The 25,129-nt window shown below is 45.7% G+C and overlaps 1 protein-coding gene across 1 annotated transcript in view; it reads right to left on the minus strand.

Annotated features, from left to right (window-relative positions):
* Positions 1–24,759, minus strand: part of LOC122560489 (uncharacterized) — a 105,024-nt gene extending 80,265 nt beyond the window's left edge. The window contains exons 1-5 of the mRNA XM_043711137.2: positions 24,238–24,759; positions 14,331–14,414; positions 6,544–6,591; positions 946–1,032; positions 386–466 (exon numbers count right to left, since the gene is read on the minus strand). Coding sequence (XP_043567072.2) covers positions 386–466; positions 946–1,032; positions 6,544–6,591; positions 14,331–14,414; positions 24,238–24,759 — 822 coding nt within the window. The remainder of the gene's footprint in view (positions 1–385; positions 467–945; positions 1,033–6,543; positions 6,592–14,330; positions 14,415–24,237) is intronic.
* Positions 24,760–25,129: the final 370 nt, after the last annotated feature.

A 25,129-nucleotide genomic window follows, 5' to 3' on the forward strand; every position in this document is an offset into this window, starting at 1 on the left:
TCAGCAAATGGGACAGTCCACTTTGTTAACTTATTACTCACTTTAGGTCAGTTTTTCAGTGCAGAATGTGTGTGTAAGTCCTACCTTGCGGCTTTCCTTCACAAACTATCAGTCTGAATCATATATTGCCAGCTCTGCCAGCTTTACAGTCAGTTTACATGGCCTGGCTTATTTGTTTAAATAACCATTAACCATCACAGTGCTATTGTTATTTCAACTTCACAGAGAACACAGTCCTTCAAGTGTGCAAGCTTCAACAATACTATCAAAAACCAGAAATTAATTTTTAAAATTCATTTTGTTGCATCCTAATGGTAAAGTAACAGACCAAACACAGAATTATTAACTTAAAATAAATTATTACGGACGCAGTAACTTCACTTACTGATTTCTCACTCTCTCCTTCATCTGGAGATACCATTTCATTCTGCAGATTGAGCGAATTAAGTTTTGCATCAAACTCAAGCTAAGAATAAAGAATACAAGAAAGGTTAACTTTGATTATTGATTGCAAGCAGCTCTGATTCTAAATTAGAGTGTTACATTTTTCCACACGTCTCAGAAAGGCACTCTATTTTTAATTCAGCCAGATGACATCATGACATGTAAGGGTCTAATATAAGTGGTCTACATCTCTCTCTCTCTCTCTCTCTGTATGTCCATTACTTGGCAGCTGGCCTGTTAGCAAATATACAACCCTGAAGTATACAACCCTGCTAAAAAATTAAATATCTTGAACCAGTCTTTTGTTCATTTCACCTCTCAATTCCGGCTTGATAGCCGAATTTCTCTCCTTTATTGTCTAGCGCCACAGGATTTGAAACCATGTTTGGAGTCCAACAATTACAATCATAATCAGTCATCCTCGCAGGCTCTCTAAAGCTCCCACGGCGCGTCTGAAAATGCAACACTTAGCCTCAACTGTGACCCAAATCCTTTACTCACCTCTTTGTTCAACATCGTCTGCAGGACATTCCACTGAACAAGATTTTTTCCATCTGGAATATTACTCAACTGATCCATGATGTTATTCTAGTCAGAAGAAATCAAAAGGATTTTGTTACTAAGAGATCATTAAAAATGCCAATCAATTTCAAATTCACGGTCACTGACACCATGTTGCTTGGAGGTCCCTTGATTACCTCCTAAATCAAACAACAGAGTGCAAGGAAATAAGGCTGGAGAGAAAATTAATGAACACCAGGTCATAGAGTCATCGAGATGTACAGCATGGAAACAGACCCTTCGGTCCAACCCATCCATGCCGACCAGATATCCCAACCCACTCTAGTCCCACCTGCCAGCACCCGGCCCATATCCCTCCAAACTCTTCCTATTCATATACCCATCCAAATGCCTCATAAATGTTGCAATTGTACCAGCCTCCACCACTTCCTCTGGCAGCTCACTCCATACACGTACCGCCCTCTGTGTGAAAAAGTTGCCCCGTAGGTCTCCTTTATCTCTTTCCCCTCTAAACTTCTCAGCCCATTGGCCCATCTGATCAAGATCCTGTTGTAATCTGAGGTAACCCACTTCGCTGTCCACTACATCTCCAATTTTGGTGTCATCTGCAAACTTACTAACTGTACCTCTTATGCTCGCATCCAAATCATTTATGTAAATGACAAAAAGTTTGAACACTGATTTTTCTGATTTGATAGTAAGGTTGTGGCTTGATGTGAAGCCCTACATAGTGGAATAGCACGCTGTCTTCACCCAATTTTAAAGTGCTTTAATGCCTTCAGTGAAGGAGGTGGGAGCAATAAACCTAGCAGGGTTCCTGTATGTTGGTGAAGCTCACTGAAAACCACGCAGAGTTGAAAAGGAAGGTGAGTGAAGTGTCTATTCTGGTAGATGCAGCCTGCAACCCTTTCCTAAGCATCAGCAGATTAGAAGGGAGAAGAATGGAGAATTTTGGAGGGAAAGTAATAACATTTTTTTATACAAAACAGAAGCAGGAGACCATTCAGCTCCGTGAGTTTGCTCGCCATTCAACAAGATCATGGTTACTGTGTGTGTGTTGCAAATTCCACATAATGTTTGACCCCCCTTTGCAATAAAGGATAATGTCCCACTAACCTGCGTGATTTTGTACACCACCTGCATATTAATATTTCACGACTCCTGAAGTATTAACACCCAAATTTTGCAGTAACTTGGAATCCTGTAGTAAGTCATTCTCCTCTTAAACAACAATCTGCTTTTATTCTTCCTGCCAAAGCGAACAACTTCCACATTATACCCCGTCTGCCAGATTTTTGCCCCCTCACTCGAACGATCTTAACTGTTGCAAACTCCTCGTACCTTCTTCACAACATACTTTCCTCCTAGTCTCCTGGCCCTGATGGAATGCATCCCAGGGTACGAAAAGGGATGGCGGGAGAAATAGCAAAGGCACTTGTGGTAACTTTCCAAAGTTCACTGGACTCTGGGGCATTTCCAGCAGATTGGAAAACAACAACTGTTTAACAAAAAAAGGAGGTGGTCAGAAGGTGGGGAGTTATAGATTGGTTAGCTTAACTTCTGTAGTGGGGAAAAGGAAGAAATAGTGAGGCATCTAGTTAGCAATTGTCTCTTTGGGCAGATGCAGCATGGGTTCATGGGTCATGTTTAACTAATCTCCTGGAATTCTACAAAGACTTTATGAGCAAGGCAGACAACGGGCACCCAGTAGATGTGCTGTATCTAGATTTCCAAAAGGCATTCGACAAGGTGCCGCACAAAAGGCTGCTGCAAGCGTGACATTCCAGGCAATGCATCAGCATAGATGGAGGGTTGGTTAACTAACAGGAAGCAAATACTGGGGGTAAATGAGTGATATTCTGGTTGGCAGTCAGTCACCTGTGATGTGCCTCAGGGATCAGTGTTGGGACAGCAACTAGTCACAATTTACACAGATGACTTGGAGTTGGTGACCATGAATAGTATGTTAAAATTTCCGGATGACACTAGATGAACAGTCTACTGTTCAAAGTGTGCAGAGGTTTGTGAAACTTTGCAAAGGTACATGGATAGTTTAAGTGAGTGGGCAAAGGTGTGGTGGATGGAGTACAATGTTGTTAAATGTGAACTCATCCATTTTGGTAGGTTAACAGTAAAAAGGACTATTACTTGAATGGTAAAAAATTGCAGCATGCTGCTGTGCAGAGGGACCTGGGTGTTCTTGAGTAGGAATCATAGAAGGTTGGTCTGCTTTTGCAATAGGTAATTAGGAAGGCAAATGGAATTTTGTCCTTCATTGCTAAAGGGATTGAGTTTAAAAGCAGGGAGATTATGTTGCAAGTGTATAGGGTGCTGGTGAGGCCATACCTGGAGTACTGTGTGCAGTTTTGTTCTCCTTACATGAGAAAGGATGTACTGGCACTGGCGGGGGGTGGGGAGGAGGTTGATTCCAGAGTTAAGGGAGTTGGCTTATGAGGAGAGACTGAGTAGATTGGGATTATATTCATTGGAATTCAGAAGAATAAGGGGGGATCTTATAGAAACCTATAAAATAATGAAGGGAATAGATAGGATATGAGTAGAGAAGATATTTCCACTGGCAGGTGAAACGAGGACAAAAGGGCATAGCCTCAAAATCACAGGGAGCAGATTTAGGACCGAATTGAGAAGGAACTTCTTCACCCAGAGGGTTGTGAATCTAGGAAACTCCCCGCCCAGTGAAGTGGTTGAGGCTTCCTCAGTAAATATTGTTAAAACTAAGTTAGATAATTTTTTGAACAATAAAGCAATTAAGGGTTATGACGAGAGGGCAGGTAGGTGGAGCTGACCCCACTTAAAGAAGAGTCATGATCTTATTAAATAGGGGAGCGGGCTCGAGGGGCCAGATGGCCTACTCCTGCTCCTAATTCTTAATTTTGCATTGCTCGCAAATTTGCCATCTTTCGCCTCATAGACATTCGTAGAATCCCATGGAAGTAGGCCATGCGACCCATCCGATCCACACTGACCCTCCGAAGAGCATCCTACAAAGACTGACCCCATCCCTGTAACCCTGCATTTCCCATGGCTAACCCATTGGCCTATACACCCTGGACACAATGGGCAATCCAACCTAACCTCCTCATAAGGGGGAAGCCATTAAGGACTGAGATGAGGCAGAATGTCTTCACTCAGAGCTGTGAACCTACGGAATTCTCTCCCACAGGAAGCTGTTGGGGCCAATTCGTTCGATAAAATTCATGAGGGAGCTGATCATGGCCCTTGCGGCTAAAAAGGTCAAAGGGTATGAGGAGAAAGCAGAAGTGAGATACTGAGATTGCATGATCAGCCATGATCATATTGAATGGTGGGGCAGGCTTGAAGGGCTGAATGGCCTACTCCTGCACCCATTTCCTATGTTTCTATGTTTTGTGAAAATAAATCAGCTATGAACATGGACAGAAAATACTCAAAAGGTTCAATGGAACGCTTGCCTTTATATTCAGAATGACCAAGTGGAGGAGGAGTCATGTTTCAGCTGTACAGGGCATTGTTTGGTGAACATGCTGGAGTGTTATGAGCAGCCCTGAGCATCAGGCCTCAGGATGGAAACATTGGTCTGATTGGAAGTACATCGTACACTTACCAAAACCTATACCAAGGCTTAATAGCAGAGATTTCACAAGTTGTATTCCCTTGTATTCAGAATGTCATTAGTCACACAACACCAGGTTACAGTCCAACAGGTTCACTTGAAAATCACAAGCTTTTGGAGTGCTGTTTCTTCCTTGGGTGAAATGACTTTCTGGCATTCTGAATTCAGGGGAATACAAGTTGTGAAATCTCTGCTTTTAAGTACATGTATAGATATTGGTAAATGTACATTTCAACATTCCTGATGAAGACCTTATGCCCGAAACATCAACTCTTCTGCTCTTCGGATGCTGCCTGACCTACTGTGCTTTTCCAGCGCCACACTTTTCGACTCTGACTCTCCAGCATCTCAATTTTTCCCTATAACCTGGTGTCTTGTGACTTCTGACTTTGACCACCTCAGTCCAACACTCGCACCTCCACATCATGGAATTTGGAAGTGTACAGCGTGGGAAAATTGAGAACGGGGACCGACAACAAATCGTCCCTAAAATTGCTGAACTGAGAAGCTTTTGTGACACTATTTCTTTTTCATAATAAAAAGTCAGTCATTGTTGTCAAGACAGAATAAAAAAGTTATTAAATAGAAAAAAGCTCTCGCAAACAATTACTCCTGTCAGCATCTGAGTCTCGATAAGGACATCTAATTAGTAGCTGACAAACTTCAAATCTGGGAGCAAGTGAGGAATGCAGATGCTGGAGATCAGAGTCAAGAGAGTGGTGCTGGAAAAGCACAGCAAGTCAGGCAGCATCTGAGGAGCAGGAAAATCCACATTTCAGGCAAGAACCCTTCATCAGGCTCTTGCTCGAAACGTTGATTTTCCTGCTCCCCAAATGCTGCCTGACCTGCTGTGCTCTTCCAGCACCACTCTCTCAACTTCAAATCTGGAAGATCGCGTGAACTCCATTGACTTGATCAGAATTGAGCCAAGGAACAAGGTGAGGGATACATCCAACACAGCAGATTTAGCTTTAACTGTGTTAATGAAAGAGTATAACTTTAGAATGTCAGTACTTTATGGTGATAATATCAATCACTGAACAATACAATCAATGACATGCAGGAATAACTCTCCTTAGAACACTGTGTTCTACTACATTAGAGAACTGTATGGATTACCTTGCAAAACAATAGCAAACATTTTAGTGGTTAACTGAGGTTTTTTAATGTGATCTCATAATATCTGTAATTCTCAGGTCAGAACTGTCAAAAACTTGATGAAATGATCTAAAGAAGCATAATCTAAAAATTAGAATCTGACCTTTCAGAAGGCAAATTAGAAAACACTTCAACATGGAACGGGTGGGAATATTTTCAAACTCTCTCACAAATAGATGAATTTCAACCTAATGTATTCAGAGACCTTTCAGAAGGCAAATTAGAAAACACTTCAACATGGAATGGGTGGGAATATTTTCAAACTCTCTCACAAATAGATGAATTTCAACCTAATGTATTCAGAGACATGGGACAAAGATGGGTGCATTTGGAACATCTAAATTAGGAGTAGCTGTGGCCTCTACATTATTGCCTATCCCCTTACCTTTTTACAATACAAACACACCGAGTTAAGTCACAAAGCAAACACGATCTCATGGACAGCAAAAGGTGGTTGGGACAATGAAATGGTCTAGTCCTGTTCCTAAGCCCGTCTATTAATCAACTGTGAACCACCTTGGCCAAGTAATCATACAAATAGTTTCACACTACACTGAACATAAAAAGGTCAAAATCCTGTGAAATCGTTCGTGCACTAGGGAATTATAGGCGATGGTGTTTTTTCTTAAATCTTAGCACATCTTTCAACTGAGCGAAGGCAGAAATCTTCAAAGCAAGGAATACATTCTAGATTGAGACCTCATTTCTACTCACATTACAAACCACTCTGTAGTTATGCAATTTACCCTCACTTTGCTATTCCCCTTTGAATATCAATAACTGAACGGTTCCTATTCATTACTCACCACTTTACGGGACATTTCCTCCGAACTTTGTGCTTTGCTTTGGTTTGCCTATGGATACAAAACATTTTCAATTAAGATTAATTTCTAAGTCTGCGCACAAAAATAGAGCACTGTGGTCTGGTGAGAAAAGCAGGCATGGTGCATTTCCATTCGGAAGCAGCATCGGAAAATGCTGCTGAATAAGGTAGTCCAGCCTTGATTTTACTCAAGGTCATTGACAGGACGAAGCCCTCCAATGTTCTGCAGAGGGAGTGAAATATCTGTTGGTGCAAACATCATGTAAAACAAGTGCAAACAATTGAACTGGCCGGGAGCCTGGAGCATTCAGCAGCCTTCTGGGGCACCAGCAGGGACACTGCTTCACTCTTTTACAGCTTTCTAAAGGAGCTTTGCATCACACTCAATTTATTTGGACAGGGTCATGAGTTCACAAGTGCCATCTGGTCACAAAACATGGTCCAAGAGGACTCTCAAATTCGCTGATGCCAACATTTGAGCGAGTGGTGCTGCAATCAATTCCATGAATCCTTCCTACCCCCAAGTCTTGGGAAAGGCAGAATCTTCCATTTTAGAATCATTAAATCCCTGCAGTGTGGAAGCAGGCCATTCAGCCCATCAAGTCCACCCAACCCTCCAAAGAGCCTCCCCACCCAGACCCACCCCCTCCCCACTAATCCACCCAACTTTCACATCCCTGGACACTATGGGGCAATTTAACATGGCCGATCCACCTAACCTGCACATCTTTGGACTGTGGAAGGAAACCGGAGCACCCGGAGAAAACCCGCGCAGACATGGGGAGAACGTGCAAACTCCACACAGACAGTCGCCCAAGGCTGGAATCGAGCCCAGGTCCCTGGCGCTGTGAGGCAGCAGTGCTAACCACTGTGCCACCGTGAAGGATGCCGAGCTTAAAATTAAAGAGAAAAGGATTTACAGCAAACGTCAAACACAGAATACAGGAGAAAACCAGGTAAAATACAGGCTCAAGTAGGTACTTTAAACAGCACAAGAAGGGCAAGGAGTGAAATTAGAAATAAAGACTTGCACGGATTTAATGCCTTTCATCACCTCAGGTCCTTCCTTGGCACATTGTAGCCAGTTGTGTGCTACTGTAAGATACTCATTGTTATAAAGTACAACACAAGGTACTCTGTACCTAAGATGGCACCAAGAGGCGACATTACAAACTTTTCACTGCATTCATTCAAGTGGATGTGGCATTAAAGGCTATTCTGTTCTATTCTACACATGTCAATCACTTGCCACAGCACGGTCCAACTTGATAATGAACTAATTTTTTTTTATATATAGAAATTGGATGAGAGATATGTATTAACAAGAAATCAGAAACACAGAGGAACAAATACTTTTCTAACTTGAGAGAACTTCTTCTCCAGTTCAGCCCCCCCTGGGAATCAACATGAAAAACCATTTCTATTCTTGTTTAATATGAATGACTGGGACCTGGAGGTCAGAGCTTCAAAAAAAAGACATGAGATTTCGAGGGGAATGAGAAGCATTTATATTCAGGGAAGGTTAGGATTTGGCTACACGACTTGAAATAGTGGGCGGAATATTCCGGGCCTACAGCAGGCGAGGAAGGAGATGGGAGGCCGTGAACGTATTGAGTTAAGAGTATATAAGAAATTGAGTAAAGGTAACTACAAAGCAGTGAGGCCAGTACCCCTGGTATCTGTGGCAGTGACAAGAACATGCAGCTAAAGTCTCCCGGAGAGCGGGTCAAGCACTCATCAAAATCTGTTGAATTCCTAACTTTATTCCTTTTACTTTTCCAGGTTACATTGAGAAGGACTTTAATGTTAACTGCAGTAGAACCCAGTATCTGCCGATTCGGTTTCAGTTATCCACAGTTTACCAAGGCCCGAAAATATTACATGGAACATTCCAGAAATAATTCTCGGGGGCTGCCAGGGAGGTAAATGTTCCACTTAAACGATAGGGTTCGCTGGTATCTGCGGTTTCAGGCATCTGTGGTAGGTCTTGGAATGTATCACCCGCGGATGCGGTGGGGGGGGAACACCTCTATTACCATATTTCTTTATTTTTCTATTAATTCTATGAAGGTCTTTAACTTTGTTTCTTTTACTACTTTGTACTGAGGTTTTTCTTTGCACCTCGGTAGCTTTGTACCCAAGATGGCACCGTGTGTGGCGACAGGATTTTCACTGTACTCCTGTACTTGAGCACACGTGACAATAAGATGTAAATCTAAAGACGTAAGGGGTGAGCTGGCCGCACTGGAGAGGGTGGAGCAGTAATGGCAGGGATTTCTCAGGGTAATTCGGGAGGCGCAACAGAAATTCACCCTCAAGGAAGAAGAACCATATTACAGGGAGCCCTGACTGACAAGGCAAGTCAGGGACAGCAAAACAACAATGGAGAAAGGAGATATCGTGGTGAAGATTAGTGGGAAGCCAGAGAATTGGGAAGCCTTTAAAAACCAGCAGAGGCTAAAGAGAAAAAAGCAATCAGCGTGGAGAAGATGAACAATGAGGGTAAGCTAGCGAGCAATACAGAAGAAGATTTTTATTTTAGATGTGTAAGTCGGTAAGAGAGAGGCAAGAGTGGACACTGGAAAATGAGGCTGGAAAAGTAGAAATGGGGAACAAAGAAATGGCAGAGGAACTGAATGGGCGCTTTGCATCAGTTTTCACAGCAGAAGATACCAGCAACGTACCAGAACTTCAATAAAGTCAGTGAGCAGAGGTGAGTGTCGTGGACATCACTAAGGAGAAAGGTGCTGGGGAAGCTGGAAGGTCTGAAGGTGGATAAATCACCCTGGTCAGATGGATCATGCCTCAGCATTCTGATGGAGGTAGCTGAGGAGGTTGTACAGGCATTGGTGGTGATCTTTCAGGAATCACTGCAGTCAGGGAGGGTCCCGAAGGACTGGAAAATGCCTATTATAACACTCCTGTTTAAGAAGGGAGGGAGACAGAGGGCAGGAAGTTATAGGCTGGTTAGCCTGAACTTGATTGGTTAGATTTAGAGTCCACTATTATGGTTGAGAATGCAGAGTACAGAGGAACCTCAAATAACTGAGTGACACGGTCAGGGAGTATTTTGTTCAGATAATCGAATATTCGGCTAATCGAGTTTAACCAAGCACCCCGACCTTGCGATCTTGCCGGATAATCCGAAATTCGGATAATCGAATGCTGGATAAGCAAGGCTTCTTTGTACTTGGAAGTGCATGGTAAAATAGGGCTGAGTCAGCACAGCTTCATCATGCCTGACAAATCTGTTAGAATTCCTTGAGGAAGTAGCAAGTAAGTTAGACAAAGGAGAGCCAGTGGATGTGATCTATTTGGATTTCTGGAAGGCCTTTGATATGGTGACACACAGGAGGCTGCTAAATAAAAGGTATTAGGGGCAAGGTACTGTCATGGATAAAGGATTGGCTGACTGACAGAAGGCAGGCAGTAGGGATAAAGGGATCATTTTCAGGAGTTCCACAGGGGTCAGTGTTGGGACCACAACTACTCACATGATACATTAACAATCTGGATAAAGGAATTGAGGGCATTGTGGCTATATTTACATACAACACAAAGATAGGTGGAGGGGCAGGTAGTGTTGAAGAAGGGGGGAGGCTGCAGAAAGACTTGAACAGGTTAGGAGAGTGGGCAAAGAAGTGGCAGATGGAGTGCAATGTTGAAAAATAGGCAGTTATGCATTTTGGTAGGAGGAATAGAGGGATAGTCTATTTTCTAAATGGGGAAAGTCTTCAGAAATCTGAAGCTCAAAGGGTGTCCTAGTTCAAGATTCCCTTAAGGTTAACATGCACTTGGCAGTTAGGAAGGCAAATGCAATGCTAGCACTCATTTCAAGAGGGCTAGAATACAAGAGCAGAGATGTCCTGCTCAGACTGTATAAGCTCAGACTGCATTTGGAATATTGTGAGCAGTTTTGGGCTCTGTATCTAAGGAAGGATTATGCTGGCCTTGGAGGAGTCCAAAGCAGGTTTACAGGAATGATCCTTGGGGTGAAGGACTGGTCATATAAGGAGCGGTTGAGGACTCTGGCTCTGTACTCGATGGAGTTTAGCAGGATGAGGGGAGATCGCATTGAAATTTACAGAATACTGACAGGCCTGCATGGAGTGGATGTGGAGAAGATGTTTAACCAGTAGGAGAGACTAGGATCCAAGGACACAGCCTCAGAGGGAAGGGGGGCGACCCTTTAGATCCGAGATAAGGAGGAATTTCTTCAGCCAAAAGGTGCAGAATCAGTGGAACTCATTGTCACATTCGGCTCTGGAGGCCAAGCCACTCAGTGTATTTAAGGCAAAGACTGATTCTCGAATAGTAGGGAGAACAAGAGTTACAGGGAGAAGGCAGGACAATGGGGTTGAGAAACATATCAGCCATGATTGAATGTTGGAGCAGACTCGATGGACTGAATGGCCAAATTCTGCCCCTATATCTTATGGTCATTTGGTCTATTATGAGGTAGGGAGATTTGTGAGAATCCCCTGACATCTTCCTACCTCCACAGAAGCAAGTTCCAGGTCAGAAGGGCTGTGGGTAACATTCCTGCCTCACATCCACCAAACGGTCAATTAGTGTCCATTTTGTGGATAATCATGCTCAGTGCTCCATGTGGGACAACAGAAATGTGACACTAGCACGAGTGAGACATTTTGTATGTGAGCAGTTGAGAGACAGTGCGCATGCGAAAGTGTGAGCAATTGAAAGAGAGAGAGAGCATGAAATTGAGAAAGCACACTTTAGAGTCTGAGTGATTGAGAGAGACAGCATGCAAGACACAGTGTGCATGTGAGAGAGCGAGCATGCATGTGAGAGCACATCTGTGAGAGTGAGAGAGCACGCATGTGAGATTGAGAAAGTGTGTATGAGATTGAGAGAGCATGCGTGTGAGATTGACAGCAATTGAAAGAGAGAGTGTGCATGAAATTGAGAATGTGTGTGAAATTGAGAGAGAGTGTGGGTGAGAGATTGAGAGAGCGAGTGTGTGTGTGAGAGATTGAGAGAGTGAGAGACTGTGTGTGTGTGCGTGTGTGTGTGTGTGTGATTGACAGTGTATGAGATTGAGAAAGAGAGAGATTATGTGTGTGTGGATGTAATTGAGAGTGGGTGCGTATGTGTGATTGAGAGAGAAATTGTGTGTGAAATTGAGAGAGGGAGTGTGTGTGATTGAGAGAGAGGTTGTTTGTATATGGTGATTGAGAGAGATTGAGACCAAGTGTGTGTATGTGTGTGTGTGTGTGTGAGAGAGAGAGAGAGAGTGTGTGTGTGTGTGTGATTGAGTGTGTGTGATTGAGAGAGAGAGATTGTGTATGAGTGTGATTGAAAGAGTGTGTGTGTTTGAGAGAGGGATTGAGAGCGAGTGTGTGTGTGTGAGAGTTTGTGTGTGAGAGAGAGAGAGACATTTTTTGTGTGTGTGTGTGATTGCGAGAGATTATGTCTGATTAAGAGTGTGTGTATATGAGAGAGAGGGCAAGTGTGTGTGATTGAGAAAGACAGTCTGTGTGTATGTATGCTTGAGAAAGAGAAAGTGTGTGTGCGTGTGAGAGTGAGAGATTGAGAAAGTGTGTGTGTGTGAGAGTGAAAGATTGAGCCAGAATGTATGTGTGTGTGTGTGTATGTGTGTGTGAGAAAAAGAGAGAGAGAGAGTGGCTCAGAAGCGTCATCTAGCCTTGAAATGTTAGCTTGTTCTCTCTCCATGGATGCTGTCTGACCCACTGTGATCTTCAGCATTGTTGTTTTCAATGCATTAACATGTACCTGTTGGGTGTTAGTTAATGAACCATAAGTTTATCTGACAGTCAAGGCAGCAAGCGGGCACGTTATGATGTCCCGACCGACTGTAAACTTTTGACAACATCTGGCCTCTGATCATTCGTGCTGGGCAATTGGGAGTTTAAAAAGGCCATTACTACGGATTTAGTGAACAGCATTATTCAAGGATGGAATGACTATAACTCTATGGAAGGGGAAGAGGTGGAAATACAGCAAGTGAGGAGGTGACCTGGCCTGTGATTCAGACAGTGAGAATAGATAGGCAACATAGACTGGGCAAGGTCAAAGGGTCAGTCATGTTCATGAGGAGCAAGCTTTACCTGGAAGGAGAAGTGAAGAGGCAGAATAAACTCAGAGCAGCCCAAGTGGAGACAGATTGAAATTACAGAGGATAAGAAGTTACTGAACATAGAAACTGAGAGGGGAATGGATTAGGAACACCTTTGTGCAAATGGAACTGCAGCTTGGGATGGGCAATAGAGACTGAGCAGAGTTAGAGCAAGAACACGTGCTTGAAGGAGAAGACACCACATGTAGGGCTACAGACAATTGAAAACAATGAGCATTTAACATAATAAAACATGTCAACTTCCTTCACAGAGTTATTTGCACAAGAAAATTTACACCAAGCCAAATATTAGTGCAGATAACCAAAATGAATAGTTTTAAGGGAATATCTTAAAGGACAAAAGGCAAGGTTGAAGGAGAGAATTCCATAACATAGGATCTGGATAAATGAAAGCAAGGCCACTAGTTATGAACTGGAGGATGAGGCCAGGGATAGACTGAGTGAACATCCTTAGAAACAAGAATGAGAATTTTAAAAGTTCTGGCATCCCTCAGCCTGGAGTCAGGCTAGAACAGGGAGCAAGGGGATGAAGGGTGAATGGCTGCATATGTTTGGACTTCAAGCTTTGGAGAAAACATAGGAATAATCAAGTTTAGAGGTCACAGAAGCAATGCTGAGGGCTTCTGCAGTAGACAAGCTAAGGCATGACCAAGTCAGGTGACAGTGCAAGCAGGTGGTGGAAACTTATTCCAAGGTCAAATCTGATAAATAAGTTGCGAACCTATTACTGCGGAAAGAGATTGGGGTTTGCATCGGGGATAAAGATTTATTGGGAGCTATTTAATTGAGATATATTGTTTTATTAAATGTACAATATAAATGCTAGTCATAGCTCACATGTTAGAGGGTCCACTGCAATGCATAAAGATAATGGAGGATGGTCTTGACCTCTTGTATAAAGCAATTCAAGGGAAAGGATGACAGAATTGGTGAGGCTCTTTTAAGCTAATCTACTATCAAATCAAATATATAAAAGCTCTCATGCCTTTTAAAGCCATTTCAAAAGTATGGTAAAAGAAATGGAGTTCATGAAGACTAGCCACTAGTCACGTTTACTCAATCATATTGTTAAGATTTATAGAATCCCTACAGTGTAGAAGCAGGCCATTCGGCCCTTCGAGTCCACACTGACCTTCTGAAGAGCATCCCACCCAGACCCATCCTTCTACCCAATCCCTACAACCATGCATTTCCTATGGCTAACCCACCAAGCCTGCACATCCCAGGATACTATGGGGGAAGTTAGCACAGCCAATCCACCCTAATCTGCACAGCTTTGGACTGTGGGCGGAAACCGGAGCCGACATGGAGAGAACATGCAAACTCCACACAGACAGGCAGAATTGAATCCAGGCCCCTGGCACTGTGAGGCAGCAGTGCTAACCACTGAGCCATCATGCCACCCTTGTTAACATATTGTCATTAAAGTTTAGAGAAACTTTAGTGGAATCAATTTTCTTTAAGCACACATACATAGTGGATATCTTGGACACTAGGGCTGTTAGAGGGTTAAGACTGAGCAAGTCAATAAACTTCTCCTCTGAGGAAGAGTTGGTTTCTTTCTTGCTAATCAGTGTGGAATCTACTCACAGTCAGATTAAGGAAACATAGAAGTATATTCTCTAAGTAAATTAAGTATGTTACTAACTTACTTTGTCAAGCTCCTTCCTCAGCGTTTCATTAGTGTTGTTTAATAGATTAATCGAATTCATTAACTCTTGTAAAGTTGTCATAGCCTGAAACAAAAAGCAAATGTGATTACTTTGATTGCAGATAAAACATAAAACAGCAACTAAAAGACTTTAGATCTGGCAGCACCTATGGAAAACGAAACAGGTAGCATTTTCTATCATCATTCCAAATCTATGCTATGTTGCTTTGATATTGCAGCAAATTATCTTTGTACACCAGAATACTGTCTGTGGCAATAATCTGCTGCAGAATGTAATTTCCAAGATGTGCTGATATTTCTGATAATTCAGGCTGCTCTCATTTCATTTGCCAGTAATTTTAATGGTGTTTCTGTCAAACTAACAGAAGAGCAATACCCATGCTGGAGAGCAGCAATCCTGCAATCTCCAAAATTAGAGAAACGATTCAGATTAAATGTGCCAGAAATAGCAAGTAACTGCTCACTGGAAGGGGGTGAAGAGACAGGAAATGTAGAAGCATGGCAGTTTAAAACCAGTATTCAGCATTGAATGCCATTAGGAGGAACAACAGGCCAAAGGAGTACATTCCTGAGCCTAGCAAGTTCTTGAATGGTCAAAGGTTAAGAATAGTAGAGCAGGATTCTTGATGTATTTTGGGTGGGGGTGAGCTACAGGAACAGAAAATGTTTAGGGAATTACTAAGAAATGCAGGTCCTGACAGTGGCAGACTTTAACTACCCTAATACCCCGAGGGCAAAGGGGAGAACAGCTGGTCCCCACAACCTACAAAAGGCATCCCTTGGTGCTATTACAAAGCAAGCCCAGGCACAGATAGGGTCAGTGCCAAAGGTTTAGGTTAGATTAGATTCCCTACAGTATGGAAACAGGTCCTTTGGCCCAACACGTCCACACTGATCCTCTGAAGAGCAACCCACCCAGAGCCATTCCCCTGCCTAATGCACCTACCACAATGGACAATTGAACTTGGCCAATTCACCTGATCTGCACACCTTTGGATTGTGGGAAGAAACTGGAACATTCAGAGGAAACCCACGCAGACACGGGGAGAATGTGCAAACTCCACACAGACAGTTGCCTGAGGCTGGAATCGAACCCAGGTCCCTGGGACTGTGAGGCAGCAGTGCTAACCACTGAGCCACCATGCCCACCCTAACAATTCCTCATGTCCCAGGCCCAGGCCTGGTGAAATCTAGCAAGAATTTCAACTACCTGACATGGAACATCTCAGAGGAGTTCAATTTTTCACCCTGCCTCAAAACACCTCACTCATCATCCTCCATTTTCAACAATTCCCTCCTCTCCAACACAGTTTAGCAGGAAATCACCAACACAGGGCCACACTTTTTCTCACTCCTTATCTGCCTTTCTTCCACAGACATCATCACCATCTCATGTGCAACCCCCTTGATCAACTAGTACCTCCCACTACTCAGAATCCCCAATGTGCAGAAAGAAGCCATTCAGTCCATCTACCCAGACCCTCCAAAGAGCATCCCATCCAGACACAGACCCCTTCGCATAACGCCACATTTACCATGGCTAATCTGATCTATAGGTCCCTGGCTTTTTATAGAATAATAGAATACCTACAGTGTGGAAACAGGCCCTTCGGCCCAACAAGTCCACACTGACCCTCTGAAGAGTAACCCATTCAGACCCAATCCCCTACATTTACTCCTGACTAATGCCCATAATCTACATATCCCTGAACACTACGGGCAAGTTAGCATGGCCAATTCACCTGACCTGCACATCTTTGGACTGTGGGAGGAAACCAGAGCACCCGGAGGATACCCATGCAGACACGGGGAGAATGTGCAAACTCCACACAGACAGTCACCTGAGGCTGGAATTGACCCTGGGACCCTGGAGCTGTGAGGCTGCAGTGCTAACCATTTCATTATCACCTTTCTTAAATAATGGCACCATATTAACCACCCTCCAGTCTTCGGGCTCCTCATTTGTGGCTATTGAGGCATCAAGGATCTCAGCAAAGGGTCCAGCAATCACATCCCTAGCTTTGCACAAAGCTCTGGGATGCACCTCATCTGGTCCCAGGGATTTATCCACATCTCTGCATCTCCATCTCTGTAATACAGATACTTTTCAAGATATCATTATTTGTTTTTCCAAGTTCTCTAGCTTCCATATTCTTCTCCACAGTAAATACTGACACAAAATACTCATTTAGTATCTCACCAATCTCCTGCAGTTCCACACATAGATGGCCTTGTTGATCTTTAAGGGGCCCTATTCTCTCCCTCGTTACTCTTTTGCCCTCAGTGTATTTGTAGAATCTCTTTTGATTCTCCTTAGCGCTATTCACCAAAGCTATCTCATGCGCCCATCTGCACTCCTGATTTCCCTCAAGTACACTCCTACTGCCCTTATACTCCTCAAGGGATTCATTCGATCCCTGCTGTCCAAATCCGCCATATGACTCCTTCTGTGACTTGACCAGAGCCTCAATTTCTCTGGTCAACCAGCATTCCTACACCTATCAGCCTTACCTTTCATCCTAACAGGAAAAAACTGCCTCTAGACTCTCACCATCATGCTTTCCACCTGTGAAAAGCCTCTCCCAATCAACTTTTGAAAGTTCTTGCCAGATACCGTCAAAATTGGCCTTACTCCAATTTATAAGTTTAACTTTTAGATCAGGTCTATCCTTTTCCATAACTATTTTAGAACTAATGGAACTATGGTCACTGGCCCCAAAGTGCTCCCCCACCTCAGTCACATTTTGTTCCTTCTCTAGTAGGTACATCTGCATACTGAATAAGAAAGTTTTCTCGTACACACTTAACAAATTCCTCCCCATCCAAGCCCTTAGCACTACGACGGTCCCAGTTTATGTTTTGCAAGTTAAAATCCCCCAGCATTACAACCCTAACATTCTTACAAATATCTGAAATCTCTTGAGAAATCTGCTTCTCAATTTCCCATTGACTACTCGGGGGGGCTTTTAGTACAATCCCCATTCTTATTTCTCAGTTCCACGCAAATAACTTCTGGAGCATATTCACAGGTATATCCTCCCTAAGTATAGCTGTAATATTATCTCTAACCAGAAACATCACTCCCCCCCCCCCCCCCCACACTTTTCTTGCTCCACCTTTCTATCCTTCCTATCGCATCTATTTCCCAGAACATGGAGCTGCCAGTCCTATCTGCGATGGTTTCCAAGGCAACCACTTCTGTGACCCCCGCAAGATCCACTGCCGCTGAAACCACCACAAAGTCCATTCAGCACATCACATCTGCCCCAGGGATTGCCGCTGCGTCAGCCGCTTCCAGTCCCACTGACGTCACTCACCAGAACACCGCCGACAGCATCACAAACGTCACGGTTGGCATCACTTCTGCCCCCGCAGATGCCACCGAGCCTCAAGGTGAGCATCATTTCCATGGGTGACATTGGCCATGTTCTCAGAACCACACCCGCTGCAGAGGCCGTGTCTGCCCTCACTCCCTGCTCCAGTCCCACATCAGGTCCAAGCTCCCAGCCCTGCTGTGTTTTTACCATCCCCCCAGACCTCCCCTTCACGGAGGATGAACGATCAGTCCTCAGCAAAGCCCTCACCTTCATCCCCCTACGCTCCCGGGTCAATGAATTAGACACGCATTGCAACATTGAACATTTCTTCCACCGCCTCCGGGCTTACTTTTTCCATCAGGACTCCCGCCGACCTTCCGAGGACCCCTTCTCCCACCTCAACCTGGACACCCCGTGCTGGTCTGTACTCGCTCTCGATCTCTTCATTTCCAACTGCTGCTGAGACATTGACCACCTCAACATGTCCACCCCTCTCACCTAGACCAATCTCTCCCCCTTGGAATGCACAGCCCTCCACTCCCTCTGCTCCAACCCCAACCTCACCATCAAACCAGCGGACAAGGGGGAAGGGGGGCACAATGGTAGTTTGGTGCACCAACCTCAGCTGAAGCCAGACACCAACTCGCAGACACCTCCCCTTACTGCCCCCTCAACCACGCCCTCACCTCCCATCACCAAGTTATCATCTCCCAAACCATCCACAACCACTTCACCTCTGGGGATCTCCAATCTACAGCCTCCAACCGCACAGTCTGGGAACCCCGCACCGCCCGATTCTACCCCCTACCAAGATTCACAAAGCTGACTGCCTCAGCCGACTCAGCCTACTCCTGCCCCACCAAACTTGCCTCTGTATACCTTGACACTGTCCTGTCCCCCTTGGTCCAGGATCTCCCTACATATGCTCAGGACACTACCCATGTTCTCTAACTCCTCCGTGACTTTCATTTCCCTGGTTCCCAACGCCTTTCCTTCCCCATGGACATCCAATCCGATACACATGCATCCGCCAAGACGAAGGCCTCCAAGGCCTCCATTTCTTCCGCTCCTGTCCACCCAACCAGTACCATCCGATTGGCTGAACTGCTCCTCACCCTCAACAATTTCTCCTTTAAATCCTCCCACTTCCTCCAGACCAAAGGGTAGAATGGGCAGCTGCATGCCTGCCTCTTCGCTGGGTATGTGCAACAATCCCTCTTCCACAGCTACACCCTTTCCTCCGCTACATCATTGACTGTACTGGTGCCACCTCGTGCTCCCGCAAGGAGGTTGAACAGTTCATCAACTTCACCAACACCTTCCATCCTGACCTCAAGTTCACCTGGACCATCTTGGACTCCTCCCTCCCCTTCCTGGACCTCCTCATCTCCAGCAACAGACTCAACAAGAACATCTACTTCAAATCCACCAACTCCCACAGCTACCTGGACTACACCTCCTCCCACCCTGTCTCCTGTAAAAATGCTATCCGTTATTCCCAATGCATCCACCTCTGCTGCATCTGCTCCCAAGATGACCAACTCCACCACAGAACATTTCAGATAGTTTCTTTCTTCAAGGACCACGATTTCTCCTTCCATGTGGTGGACGATGCCCGCCACTGCATCTCTACCACTTCCTGTACCTCTGCCCTTGAACCCCACACCTCCAATCACAACAATGACAGAACTCTCTTGGTCCTCACCTTCCACCACACCAACCTCCGAATGAAATACATCATCCTCCACCATTTTCGCCACCTACAAACAGACTCCACCCCCAAGGATTTATTTCCCTCTCCACCTCATCTGCGTTTCACAGAGATCATTCCCTCCCTGACTCCCTTGTTAGGTCACGGCCCCCACCAACCCACCCTCCACTCTCGGCACCTTCCTTGCCACCACAAGAAGTGCAAAACCTGTGCCCACACCTCCTCCCTCACCTCCATCCAAGGCCCCAAAGGATCCTTCCACATCTGACGGAGATTATCACGTCATCTACTGTGTCAGTTGTGGTCTCCTCTACACTCGGGAGACAGGACGCCAACTTGCGGAACCTTTTAGTGAACATCTCTGGGACACACACACACTAAACAACCCCACCGCCCTGTGGCTGAACACTTTAACTCTCCCTGCCACTCCGCCAAGGACAAGCAAGTCCTGGGCCTCCTCCACTACCAAACCCTAACCACCAAACGCCTGGAGGAAGAACGCCTCATCTTCCACCTTCGGATCCTCCAACTACAGGATTAATGTCCTTTTCGCCAGTTTCTTCATCTCCCCTCCCCCCACCTTAACCCAAAGCCAACCTACCAACTCGGCACCGCCCTCTTGAACTGGCCTACCTGTCCATCTTCCTTCCCACCTGTCTACTCCACCTCCAACTTATCACCATCACCCCCCCACCTCCATCTGTCCATCACATTCTCAGCTACCTTCCCCCCAGCCCCACCCCCCCCTCCCATTTACCTCTCAGCCCACTTAGGCCACCCCCTCATTCTCGATGAAGGGCTTTTGCTCAAAACATCGACTCGCCTGCTCCTCTGATGCTGCCTGACCAGCTGTGCTTTTCCAGCACCACACTTTTCGACACCAACGGCTATCCATCCCTGCGCCATGTTTCTGTAACAGGAGTGGTATTCCACTCCCATGTTCCCAACTACACCCTAGATTCATCTGCCTTATCTGTCAGGCCTCTTGCGTCGAAATAAATGTTGTTTAATTTATCAGTCTTACCTCGCTCTCTGCTAAGCTCTTGCCTACCTTGACTATTGAACTTGCTCCCCTTATCTACTGTACAGGCCCCTTATCTCTTTTCTCACTATCTCTTTGCGTCCCACTGCCTCCATGCTCCTCACCCCCCCTCACTAGCTTAAAGCCTCTTGAGTAGCACTGACAGCATATTCGTCCCCTTCTAATTTCGATGCAACCCATCCTTCCACCCCAGAAGAGATTCCAATGATCCAAAACTGTAGATCCCTGCCCTCCGCCCCAGCTCCTCAGCCGCACATTCATCTGATCAATCCTCCTATTCCTACTCTCACTAGCAAGAGGTCAGCCTGTCTAAAATGAATAGTAATTAATGCTCCTCACAGCATTACAGTAGAGCAAAGTTAATTCTGGTCAACGGGCAGAGATATTGACAAGGGTGAGTTGCCAAAGCCCTGGGGCAGGATTTAGGTTGAGAACCACACACTGTGGGATTTTAACAGTGTTTATGACTGGGGGTAGGTGCCACGGGCAGGGAAGGGGGTGGTCACATCGAGGAAACATTTACACTGGTACCACCCATGAGGCCACTTGAATTTTCCCTTGAGTTGCATTCGCCTCCCTTGAGTGGCCATATTCCTTGAACCCCCCCCCCACACAATATTTAATCTGCAATTTACTTCCTTGGAGCAGGATGAGTGCCGACTCTCATTTTGTCCCCACTAGTGGGTCTCCTTCCTATCGGAAGGATGTTGTGAAACTTGAAAGGGTTCAGAAAAGATTTACTAGGATGTTGCCAGGGTTGGAGGATCTGAGCTACACGGAGAGGCTGAACAGGCTGGGGCATGTTTTCCCTGGAGCGTTGGAGGCTGAGGGGTGACCTTATAGAGGTTTACAAAATTATGAGGGGCCTGGATAGGGTAAATAGGCAAAGTCTTTTCCCTGGGGTCGGGGAGTCCAGAACTAGAGGGCATAGGTTTAGGGTGAGAGGGGAAAGATATCAAAGAGACCTAAGGGGCAACGTTTTCACACAGAGAGTGGTACGGATATGAAATGAGCTGCCAGAGGAAGTGGTGGAGGCTGGTACAATTGCAACATTTAAGAGGCATTTGGATGGGTATATGAATAGGAAGGGTTTGGAGGGATATGGGCCGGGTGCTGGCAGGTGGGACTAGATTGGGTTGAGATATCTGGTCAGCATGGACGGGTTGGACCGAAGGGTCTGTTTCCATGCTGTACATCTGTATGACTCTATAAGTGGATTGCTTGGAGCAACGTTTGAAAATGTTTATATTTCACCCAACCCTAACCCAGCAGCATAGAAAGTAGGAACTGGGAGGCAAGTTAAAACATTCAGTTTCCAAAATGTGTGAACATACAGCCACAACTGGTATCTGTACAAACCTAAATACGCTGAATTTTATAGAAATTTGATTAGGCCCAAGTTGTTTTTTTTTTCAGCCCATGAGGCTTTCTTTTTGAAGAATGTGACTGAAAGTCGAGCATCTGTATGTCACCTCGGTGGAACAAACAGTGTTGGAGAAACTCAGCAGGTTTGGCAGCACCTACAGAGAGAGAAAACAGTTAAGATTTTAAATCTAATGTGACTTCTTCAGAATTCAAACTCAAAAGGGAGTCATATTGTTCTGAAGAACTCCATTCCGGACTAAAAATGTTCAGTGTAAAGGGTTGACCCCAACCGAGCGTAGCAGACTGGCGCGTGCTCAGGGATGCACAAAAGCTTGGGATAGCTGCCACCGAGGTGCAGTGGGGAAAGACTATCTTCTAAGGTCTTTCTGCCATAGTACAATGGGGGGCTATTCAGTTGTCAGACTCTCTCAGTGCCTCAAATCTATGTAAACATTGAAGTGAAAACAAAAAATGCTGGAAATCACAATGGGTCGAGAGAGAGCAAGCTAATGTTTCAGTCTAGAGCTGTTAATACACAAAATATTGTCCTGTATAAGAAAGGAATGGGTTTTATTTTACAACTGCAGGGAATAACAAATCCTATTTAATCTGAACTATCTATGTACACTCCAATCCCCCACCCCCAAACTATTGCAAAAATGCTGCCTCTTCACAACTTCACATCAGCTCTGAAAAAAAAGTCATCTAAATCCGAAACATTAGCTCTCTCTCTCTCTGCATGGATGCCATCTGACCCGCCGTGATTTCCAGCACCTTTTTTTTGTTTTCAGTACCAAATCCCAATATTTGTTCATTCTTCATCTGCAAAGAACTGTACAGACCTGCTTTATAAATTGCGTATGCACATAAAGACTGATGAATGCACTATATTTTGTCAATAAAAAAGTTGCTTTTCTCTCCACAGAGTTTCTCCAGCAATCTGTGGGTTTGTTTCAGCATCTGTTTTATTATCCAGATAGATTGTAACCGAAAACAAAAAAAATGCTGGAAATCACTGCGGGTCAGACAGCACGCGTGGAGAGAGCGCAAGCTAACGTTTCAAATTAAGATGGCTCTTCATCACAGCTGATGTGAAGTTGTGGAGGGCCGCTTTTATGCAATAGTTTGGGGGTGGGAGGGGTTGAAGTGCTGGGGGAGAAAGAGTGTAAATTGGTTGGCAGGTCAGGCAGTATGCGTGGAGACACAGCAAGCTATCGTTGCCAGTCTAGACAACTCTTCATCATCAGTTTTTGATTTGGAGATACTGGTGTTGGACTGAGGTGTACAAAGTTAAAAATCACACAACAACAGGTTTATTTGGAAGCACTAGCTTTCGGAGTGCTGCTCCTTCATCAGGTAGTTGTCAGAAGTGGCAGCACTCTGAAAGCTAGTGCTTCCAAATAAACCTGTTGGACCGTAACCTGGTGTTGTGTGGAGTTTTAACTTCATCATCAGAGCTGAAATGAGGTGAAAAGGGAGCGGCATTTATGCAATAGTGGCAGGGCTTGAAGGGCTGGGGGAGTAAGAGGGTTGACAGTTCAGATGAAGTGGGATTTGTTATTCCGTGCAATTGCAAAATAAAACCCAAGCCAATCTAAGAAAGAGGATGAAACCAAATTGACATAGGCTCTTCAGTGTCACTGGGTCAAAATCCCGGCACTCCCCCCCCCCCCCCCAACAGCGTTGTAGGTGTCACTGCACTGCAAGAACTGCAGTAGTTCAAAAAGGCAACTCACCAACACCATCTCAAGGGTGGTTAAGATTGAGCAAACATAGCCTTGTCCCACCAGTGACCCCCACACCCAAGAATGAATCTGATGTTTAAAAACTAGACCTTGGGTAGAATAGAAAGCCCAGTCTCCAGTGCAGTACTGAGGGAGTGTTACATTGTTGGCAGCAATGCCTTGTGGATGAAATAACTTGAGGTCCTGTCTTCTGAAGTGAAAGTGAGTGCTGCAGATGCTGGAGATCAGAGTTAAGATTAGAGTGATGCTGGAAAAGCACAGCAGATCAGGCAGCATCCGAGGAGCAGGAGAATCAATGTTTCGAGCAAAAGCCCTTCATCAGGAATCCTGTCTTCTTAGCCGAGTGTAAATGATTGGATAACACCATTGAAAAACGGTCTTTCTGTGTACTGTCCTGGCTAATATTTTTGAAAAAAAAACCCAAGCCATTTCTTAGTTATGGAGCACAATATTTTCCATGTTTACAGCTCTGATGAAGAGTCAGGAACGTAAGCTTGTTGTCCCTCACCCTTTCTGGACCCGCTGTGATTTCCAGCACTTGATTTTGTTTTCAGTTCCAATCAATCTGGATCGTAAATGCAAAAAGAAAACAGTAGGATGCTGAAACTCTGCGGTGCGAGAGAGAGAGAGAGAGAGAGAAGCAGCCTGTGTTTCGTAGCGGACTTCCAACTTGTGCTGCTGAAGCCGTGAAGCTCAGCTCAGCTCACCTTGTTGACCCCTTCCTCGTTGGCCTCCACTTTCTTCTTGACCTGCATCAGCTGCCACATGTCCTTGACCGGCCCGGTGCTGCTGCTGGACAGCGAGAACCTGCGGATGGGAGCGGGCTCCACCTGACTGCGGGCGAGCAGCTCCGGGGCGCTGGGCAGCTGGCTCAGGGACTCCAGGGCGGTCTGCAGCCTGGCCACCTTCTCCTCCAGCTGGTGGAACAGGGAGGCCGCCTTGGCGCTGTCGCCCGGCCGGGCCGCCGCTGCCGCCAACGAGGGCGGGCTGGCGGGGGACCTGGCGCCCGCTTCCTCGGCGGGGGAGCCGGGGGACGTGCCCGTGGCCGGGCTCTGCGGTTTGATGAAGCCGTGCTCCACCTCGCCCACCGTCTTGTGCGCCTCGCCGATGTGCAGCTGCTCCAGGATGCCGTGCAGCAGGGCGTGCAGCGCGTTGAAGTTGCACACCCCCACCTCGGGGGTGCCGATGGCCAGGTTGGCCAGCTCCGACAGGGTGAATGTGTGTGCCATCCTGCACACCCCCCCACCCCCCTACCTCCTGCTGATGTCCCTCCTGCAGTGGGGCCAACTCAATGCAACGGATCCTCTTCTTCCACCCTCCCCTTCAGCACTCCCGAGAGACTCCCATTTCAGCACCCCCTCCCCCCTATCACTCTCTCTCTCTTTTCCCTCTCCCCACTCCTTTCTCTTACCCACGCACCCCTATCCCCCCCCCCCCCCCCCCGCAGTTGCTAAGTGACCAGGGCTGACCCCATGGAAACGTCTTTGTTCGGACTGACCCTATGTCACCTTGGGCTGTAACTAGCACAGTCCCTCCCTTCAACCCCCCCGCCCCCAACCTTGGACCTTTCTACCGCTTCATCTAGCCCCACAAACCCCA

Source organism: Chiloscyllium plagiosum, unplaced genomic scaffold (genome assembly GCF_037043375.1).
Source record: "Chiloscyllium plagiosum isolate Xiang-an unplaced genomic scaffold, Cpla_swu_hap1 HiC_scaffold_20, whole genome shotgun sequence".
In the NCBI taxonomy this organism is placed as follows: domain Eukaryota; kingdom Metazoa; phylum Chordata; class Chondrichthyes; order Orectolobiformes; family Hemiscylliidae; genus Chiloscyllium; species Chiloscyllium plagiosum.